This window comes from Eutrigla gurnardus (assembly GCF_963514095.1).
Source record: "Eutrigla gurnardus genome assembly, chromosome: 21".
Taxonomy (NCBI): Eukaryota; Metazoa; Chordata; class Actinopteri; order Perciformes; family Triglidae; genus Eutrigla; species Eutrigla gurnardus.
The window spans coordinates 16,677,464-16,686,540 of record NC_139932.1 but is presented as its reverse complement, the minus strand read 5'-3'; the positions used below and the strand labels follow the sequence as shown (position 1 = coordinate 16,686,540).

The 9,077-nt window shown below is 44.8% G+C and overlaps 1 protein-coding gene across 1 annotated transcript; it reads right to left on the bottom strand.

The window, feature by feature from the left end:
* Positions 1–3,985: 3,985 nt before the first annotated feature.
* On the bottom strand, positions 3,986–7,996 carry socs2 (suppressor of cytokine signaling 2). Its single transcript, XM_084038922.1, has 3 exons — positions 7,565–7,996; positions 6,076–6,300; positions 3,986–5,201 (listed from the first exon to the last, which is right to left on the bottom strand). The coding sequence occupies exons 2-3, from the start codon at positions 6,200–6,202 to the stop codon at positions 4,717–4,719; spliced, it is 612 nt and encodes a 203-aa protein (XP_083895048.1). The 5' UTR covers positions 6,203–6,300; positions 7,565–7,996; the 3' UTR covers positions 3,986–4,716.
* Positions 7,997–9,077: the final 1,081 nt, after the last annotated feature.

Here is a 9,077-nt window from a genome sequence, read left to right as displayed (position 1 = left end):
CGCATTTCCGTGTTTGCAGCTTCTTCTTGTTCGTTGGTGTTTAATGGCAGTTGGCGTTTACCCAGCTGTTTCCGTAACAAATTCGGTGTTGACAAGTGTTGACATGATAATACAAGCATTTATAAAAAAATCAGCGAAACTTTTTCATACGTGAAACTCACGTCACGGAAACAGCTGGGTAAACGCCAACTGCCATTAAACACCAACGAAAAAGAAGAAGCTGGGTAAACACGGAAGTGCCGTCCACGCAACAGCGGTAGCTTTAGCAGTAGAAGCTATCAGGCAAGTGTTCTTTTAAATAAACTCCTGATGTACTTACAAACTTTAAAATGCCTCGTTTTGTGAGTACGGACCCTATGTGTACGACTGCAGAAGTTTGGTAAAATTCCATGCATTATTAGTAGGGACATTTACGAGATATACCCACTGTACCATCGTGCCAGTACTAAGCCATTCGGCTGATCGCCCCATCTTGACCAATGCTGACCATCGCTAAAAATGCTTCCGAGGGTATTTGGCTGGATGTCATGGTGGAAATTACCTAGGGTGCATTTCACCCCGAACCATCACTTTAACTCATGTTGCCGTGGTTACTAACATAACTCCTGCTTAAGTCACGTTGCCGTGGTTACTAACATAACTCCTGCTTAACTCACGTTGCCGTGGTTACTAACATAACTCCTGCTTAACTCACGTTGCCGTGGTTACTAACATAACCCCTGCTTAACTCACGTTGCCGTGGTTACTAACATAACTCCTGCTGGACTCACGTTGCCGTGGTTACTAACATAACTCCTGCTTAACTCACGTTGCTGTGGTTACAAACGTAACTCCTGTTTAACTCACGTTGCTGTGGTTACTAATGTAACTCCTGTTTAACTCACGTTGCCGTGGTTACTAATGTAACTCCTGTTTAACTCACGTTGCCGTGGTTACTAATGTAACTCCTGCTTCTACGCAAGCAAGTGACAAATTAAAACAAATTCTTCTTAATGGATCGAACACTTTACTGGATGTGACGTTTTAAAAAGAGACTCATTTTTTATGTTTTAACAAAGTAAACAAAGGGGGGGGGGGGTTTCCTGTTATCAGAGTACTACATCCAGCAGGCCGAAGTCCAGCAGGTCAGCTGACGCGTGTCGGGATGAAAAACAACACTTGTTTGTTTTCTGACGCGTCGCCCCGACTGAACCTTGCAGGCTCGCCGTCGGCCAATCAGAGGCCGGCAGGCAGCCAACCAACCAGCAACCAGCCGACCTGGTAAACAGGTTCACTTTAGGAGTTTAGAGCATTTATTATTATTTTAGAGTTTAACTGGATCATATTTCACCACCAACACTGATCCTATAATGTTTATATTTATTTGTTTTATCAGCTCAGCAAACGATTCAACAAATATGAAAAAGAAAGTTTAAAAGAATAAATAATTTTATTTGAATATTTATTATTTTGGTTTAAATTGAGTTTTTCTTTCCTTCAAGTAAATTATTCCGGAAATGTAACATGTAACAACAAAAAAATATTATTAATTATTATTAAAGTCACTTTTCAAGCAACAGAAATGGTATTTTTAACAGAAATAAATAAACTGAAGACTTTTTGAGAGATAGATCATTTATTTAAACCAAAATAAGTTATAATAATCAAATAATAATATAAGTTATTATTAATAATAATATTTCTTGTTGATAAACGATAAAAAATACTTAAAAACAAATAAATCTCATGTTTGTGTTGGAATCATGTTGACAATTAATCAATCGGTTTATTGATTCATAAATCAGATTTTCTGCTGAGAAAACTTGAACATGTGATCAAACCAACGGACCAATCAAACGAGCCGAATATTTAGTATAATAGGAAGTATAAATTTAATTAAATCCATCAGATTATCTGGACTGATCGTCAATAAAAACATCTCTGTGATCAATAAAAGAACCAGGCGATGAAACTGTTTGTGTGAACTAATCAATAATGTTTCTGTTTTCTGGGGAAAAAACGAAATATTCAGGTTTATTAAATATCAAGAATGTAAAAGACATCAAACATCCAATAAAGATCAATCAAGTAAAAAACCAGAGATCAATCAACCAATCTGTCAATTGACAGGAAATCAATTCATGAAAGTATTTTCACAATAAAAGTGTTCGGCTCCTGGGGCCCGTTGCACAAAACAAGGATAAAGGATTAAGCCGGGATATCTTGGTTATCCTGGCTCAACTTATCCGTGATCCGGTTGCACAAAAGCGGGATAGGATAGGATATGTTATGGTATAAGTTACCATGGAGATTCATTCTGTGGAGTTAGCCTGCTCCAGACCAGGCTAAATTCCAGGATCTATTTAATCTCATCCCTTATCTCAGTCAGCAGTCACCACAAACGGAAACCAATAGTTATTCCACTGCCCACTACACATTGTTATCACATATAACTAGAACCACTGTCATTATTTAAACGTTTGTGATCATTCATTTCAATCATTTTGGATAAATTATGATTTTAGATGATGTTGCTATCATTAGGTAATTTACAGTTTCCCAAAGACTATAAGGCTATATATAAAATGACGGAATTTTAGAGCCACAGAGAAATAATAAAAATTCACAGACTTCGAGAATAAAGTCATACATTTACGAGAATAAATTCATAATATTGTAACCCGTTGTTTTAGAGGAGGAGAGTATTAAAGTACATTTTGATGGCATTCCTAGCGAAAAATCTGCATTTAGTTCTCATATTATTCCTTCAACTCTAAATTGCCCGTAGGTGTGAATGTGAGCGTGAATGGTTGTTTGTCTCTACATGTCGGCCCTGCGATGGACTGGCGACCTGTCCAGGGTGTACCCTGCCTTCACCCAATGACAGCAGGGATCGGCTCCAGCCCCCCCGCGACCCTGAATACAGGATAAGCGGTAGACGATGGATGGATAGATGGATTATTCCTTCAGTGAATGTATATGATCTTTCGTTGGTTAGGGTTAGAGTTAAAGTGATGGTTCGGAGTAAAATGCACCCGAGGTAATTTCCACGATAACATTCAGCCAAATACCCCTTCGGAAGCATTTTTAGCGATGGTCAGCATTGGTCAAGATAGCCGCTATCAGCCGAATGGCTTAGTACTGGCACCATAGTACAGAGGGTATATCTCGTAAATTACCCCACTAATAATGCATGGAATGTTACCAGACTTCTGCAGTAGTACACATAGGGTCTGTACTCACAAAACGAGGCATTTGAAAATTTGTAAGTACATCAGGAGTTTATTTAAAAGAACACTTGCCTGATAGCTTCTATCCTCGGCTACTAACGCTAACTAACGCTACTGCAGCGTAGACACCACTTCCGTGTTGACCCCGCCGATGCCGTGACTCGAGTTTCACGCGAGAGTATGAAAAAGTTTCGCTAAATGTTTATAAATGCTTGTATTATCAGGTCTTGTTGACCTGATAATACAAGCATTTATAAAAATGTGTTGACCTGATAATACAAGCATTTATAAAAACTCAGCGAAACTTTTTCATACTCTCGCGTGAAACTCGCGTCACGGCATCGGCTGGGTAAACACGGAAGTGGCGTCTACGCTGCGGTAGCATAGCAGCCGAGGAGAGGATAGAAGCTATCAGGCAAGTGTTCTGTTAAATAAACTCCTGGTGTACTTACAAACTTTCAAATGCCTCGTTTTGTGAGTACAGACCCTATGTGTACTACTGCAGAAGTCTGGTAACATTCCATGCATTATTAGTGGGGTAATTTACGAGATATACCCTCTGTACCATAGCGCTAGTACTAAGCCATTCGGCTGATAGCGGCTATCTTGACCAATGCTGACCATCGCTAAAAATGCTTCCGAAGGGGTATTTGGCTGTATGTCATTGGAAATTACCTCGGGTGCATTTTACTCCGAACCATCACTTTAAGGTTAGGTAAATGCTAACTAGGAGGAGCCAGGGATTGAACCGGCGATCTTGCAGTTGCCAGCCAACCCGCTCTACCTCCTGAGCTAAACCCCCGAGGGTTATGGTTAGGTTTAGGTCTGATCTTCTCTAATAACCAGCATAAAGCGCACCGGTCACGTGACCACGGCTCTGTGTAATACGCAGGAAAGCATAAGAAAACATCGTGCTTTACTTTTCATACTTTTTAGTATGAAAGCTGAGTGAGAGCAGCCTGACCTCCTCGTATGCCTCCATGAGCGTTTCTGCCTCCGGCGGGGAAAAGTATGCCGCTCTATTTACCATGGTGAATCAGTGGATCTGTGATCGGCGGCAAGGTCTATTTGAGGGAGCCTTGAGCGGCACCTATCCAGGATTGGTTTCACCTGGCTTGATGAATCCGTGTCTGCTCATCCTGGCTTGGTCTTTGTGCAACCAATTATGCCTGGACGCTCTTGTTTTGGATCGATTGAGCTCAGCTCAGTCACTTATCCTGGATGTCTTAATCCTAGTTTTGTGCAACGGGCTCCTGGTCAGATGTTTTACAGCCGTTAATCAATAATGATGATTAGTTGAATGCAGTTATTGATCAGTTTCTCTGGGTTTTTCTATCAGCTGGTTAGAGGTACAAGTACTTCCTGCAGAGTACTCAGTACCACGTAGCAGTACTCATTGGGGTGTACAAGTACTCAGGAGTACTTCCGAGTACTTCCTAGACTCTCTGGCGGCGGTTTCCTGCCTGTCCCAGCTGGCTGCGCAGCAGTGCATGATGGGCTTGTAGTCCTAGACGTTGTAGCTGTAGTCCGTCAGGTAGTCCTTCAGCCTGGTGGGCAACGGCAGGTCCTGGACCCGCCGCGTGGCCCCGTTGATGGCGACGCGGCAGAGGTGCTGCAGCGACGGCGCCGCCATGTACGCCGGCCGGGTGAGCAGCAGCTGCACCGTGCCGTCGGGCGGCGCCACCGTGGGGGGTGGGGCCGCCATGGGGGGTGGGGCCTTGCTGCCAGTCCGGGACAGCTGCACGTAGTGCTCCACCAGGTGGACCACGCTATCGAACTGCTTGAGCCGGGGCCGCACCAGGACCACGGAGTCCAGCTGGAACTTGCCGTGCTGGAACTCGATGCGCAGGTTGGTGGGGCCGCACGCCGTCATGGCCGAGATGGTGAACAGGAAGCCGCTCTGGGAGCTGTCCCGCACCAGGAAGGTCCCCTCACACGAGTCCTGCAGGACCGCCTGGGCCTCGGTGGCCGTCAGGCTGCCCCAGTACCAGCCTGCAGGCAGGCAGGAAGACAGGTTGGAAGGCAGGCACGCAGGTAGGTAGGCAGACAGGCAGGTAAGTAGGTAGGTAGGCAGACAGGCAGACAGGCAGGTAGGCAGGCAGACAGGAGGACAGGCAGGTAAGTAGGTAGGCAGGCAGACAGGCAGGTAGGCAGGTAGGTAGGCAGACAGGCAGGTAAGTAGGTAGGTAGGTAGGTAGGTAGGTAGGTAGGTAGGCAGACAGACAGGTAGGTAGGCAGGCAGACAGGCAGGCAGGTAAGTAGGTAGGCAGGCAGGCAGACAGGCAGGTAGGCGGGCAGGCAGACAGGCAGGTAAGTAGGTAGGCAGGCAGACAGGCAGGTAGGCAGGCAGGCAGACAGGCAGGCAGGTAAGTAGGTAGGCAGGCAGACAGGCAGGCAGGCAGGTAGGTAGGCAGGCAGACAGACAGGCAGGTAAGTAGGTAGGCAGGCAGACAGGCAGGTAGGCAGGCAGGCAAGTAAGTAGGTAGGCAGGCAGACAGGCAGGCAAGCAGGTAGGTAGGCAGACAGGCATGTAAGTAGGTAGGCAGGCAGGCAGGCAGACAGGCAGGTAGGTAGGCAGACAGGCAGGCAGGTAGGCAGACAGACAGGCAGGCAGGTAAGCAGGTAGGCAGGCAGACAGACAGGCAGGTAGGCAAACAGACAGGCATGTTATTACTCCAGCTGTTCACACGTACGTTTAAAGTCTAACAGGAAGTCCTCCTACCTGGTGGTCTACCTGTGTCCCTGGTGGTCTACCTGTGTCCCTGAGGGTCTACCTGTGTCCCTGGGGGTCTATCTGTGTCCCTGGCAGTCTACCTGAGCGTCTACCTGTGTCCCTGAGGGTCTACCTATGTCCCTGGGGGTCTACCTGTATTCCGGAGGTCTTTCATGGCCCCGGCGATGCGGCTCTCGTCTGATTCCACATTCCTGGTGGTGTTGTCAGCCCGTCTGTCCCTCTCGATGGTTTCTGTGGACTCGGAGGACTGGCAGGTCATTGGACAGGTCCACCTTCGGCCCGGCTTCAGGCCCACAGCTCAGACATGGACGAGAGGGGGGGCAAGGGGGACCCCACTGGTCTCTGCACCAGTTTAGACTGGAAATACATGAAATACATCAAAACCAGGACCACCATCTGTAGTCTAACTGGACCTTTCACCCAGAACAAACTGGAGAGATTCATTCATTCAGAATATTAATGTGTTGAAAACACAAAACAAACCTTGTTAGAGCATTGATTTTCACAATAAGATGTTCAGTTTTAACAGTTTATAGTGAGTTATTTACTTAAGATCTCATTGTTATCGTATTCTGTGTTACTATGACGACCTTGTTATTTGATTACATAACAGACCTTTATTGCTTTTCTCCTGTTGGATGCAGAATTGAAGAGTTTTTATTTACATTTACATTTAGGACATTTAGGAGACGCTTTTGTCCAAAGCGACTTACAATAAGTACATTTGTCAAAAGAAGGAAACAAAGAAACCACAACATATCATTGCGATAAAGAAAGAGCTAAAAATAGAACAAGTGTTAGGTCCTCATCTGAGTAAAGTAGTACTTATTTTGTATACCAGCTGACAAACCAGACAGCCTTAAATTGCTATAAATCTGAATAGAATCTGGTGTGCGTTAGCAATGTTCTCCATTCTTTGCATGAATAATGAATGAATGTTCCACCAGGCCACAGACTATTATAATAAACCCCTTAATGTTGCTTCATCTCTCCTCATGCATTAATGCATAGGTTGGCTCCTTTAGTTTGTAGACTTTAAATAATTAACCATGAAGATATGAGTGTATTTACACGAGGTGACCTTAAATTGCTGGAATTTAAACTGGAGTTTGGTGTAAAAGGGAAGATTGTGCGGCAGTAAGAGATGGAGGCGCGCGTCCGTCTGAACTCGATGCTCGGCTCCGGTCTGCTCGGTTCCAGACGAGCAGCGCGGAGACGGAAGCCCGGAGGGGTTTCAGACAAAGGTGGTGAAAAAACGCGTCTTTACGTGACGGCGTCGCTCGTGTTTTCATCCGCTGACATTCACGTTACATCTCCAACAACACAAATACGCTGGTTACACAACACACTGATCAATAATTTAAAATTATATGATGCTGCAGATCAGTCGGTGATCGATTCATATGCATCTCTATGACGTGTATCGGGACGGTCGCGACTGTCGCTGAAATGATGAACGTGGTCTGGTGGGGTGCGTGACGGCGCCGCGCGGGACGGGTCAGGTGTTCACGCGGAGCCTCGTGCTGCCCCGCGGCGCCCCGCGCGTCACCTGCTGTCCGCCACATGTGTCACCGATTAAAAAAAAAAAAAAAACTCCGTAACGTCGAGAACGGAACGTTACCTGCGCGCCCGAGCTAGTTGCTATGTAGCCGCCGCCGCCGGCTCACAGCCGCCGTCCTCCGCGAGCAGCAGCCCGGCTACATGTCGGCGACATGCCCGGTCTCTGAATCCGGTCTCGGTCTCTGAATCCTCGGGGACGCGGTCCTCTCTGCCCCGGTTCTCGGTCCTTCAGCGCACTGGAGGCGGGTCGGTGCGCGGAGCAAAAAAAAAAAAAGCTCCGGGTCTGTAACGTCAATCACGGTGAAAGCTGCCGCAGTGACGCGAGCACAACAAACAAACAAACAGATAAACAAACAGTTGTTTCCGGTCCCCGGGGTCCCGAGCGCCGATTCCGTCCTGCCGTCGCTGCGCTGCGGACACCGAGCCGCCGCAGCACCGAGAACACCGTAAACACGAAAGAGGACTTCCAGGAACTTTCCAGGAATATGGTCACGTGGTGAAGACAGACTCGATTTGAGGTGGTCCGAGACACACGCGCGCACGCACGCACACACACACACGCACGCAAAGACACAAAGACGCGCGCTCGCGCACAGAGAGACACGCACACGTGCGCGCGCTGCCTCCAGGTGAAATATTTCAGTTACAGGTTGATGCGCACGTGCACCGCAGTGGTGTTTCTGAGACGTCAACAACTCCAGGGTTCACAGGGGTAGCGGGACCCGCAGAGACCCGCAGAGACCCGCAGGCGGATCGGGATCCCCGCTCTGTAGGCGGAACTAAAGACCGAACGGGATTCAACCGGAAAAAACAAGTATTTTTTATTGGAAGCAGATTTAAACGTCAGCCGATAGACAGGCGACCTTAAATTGCTCGAATCGTGAATGGAATCTGGCAGAATTAGCAGTTTTCTCCACTGTTTGGTAGAAACACGAACACATGGTGAATAATAGTGACTCTAGTGTTCCTCACTATCTCCAATAATAACTATGACAATAATGAAATAAGTAGTTTGAAAGATGTCCTGTAATATCTCTCACACACATCAGACAAACCCATAAAAAATGTTTTAAAACGAGATCAAGTAAAAGAACATTAACAAAGTTTTAGTATGAAACTTAAATTAAATTACTAAAACTACTATATATATATAGTTATATATATATATAGTTATATATATATATATATAGTTATATATATAGTTATATAACTATATATATATATAGTTATATATATAGTTATATAACTTTATATAGCTATATATAGTTATATAACTATATAGTTATATAACTATATATATATAACTATACATATATATACATATACTATATAACTATATAGTATATATATATATATATATATATATATATATATATATATATATATATATATATATATACATATATATATATACATATACTATATAACTATATATATATATATATATATATATATATATATATATATATAGATATAGATAGATAGATATCTATATATAGATATATATATATATTACATGCAGTACTTGAGGAATGTAAATTTTGAAGAAGCGTCTTGGATGAAACGTCTTCAGA

What these genes read in the sequence shown, in the direction of transcription:
- socs2 (XM_084038922.1), bottom strand. Translation starts at nt 6,202, where the DNA reads ATGACCTGCCAGTCCTCCGAGTCCACAGAAACCATCGAGAGGGACAGA. An exon ending in GAAAGACCTCCGGAATACAG is followed by an intron (nt 5,202 to 6,075) that starts GTAGACCCCCAG and finishes GCCTGCCTGCAG; the next exon opens with GCTGGTACTGGGGCAGCCTG.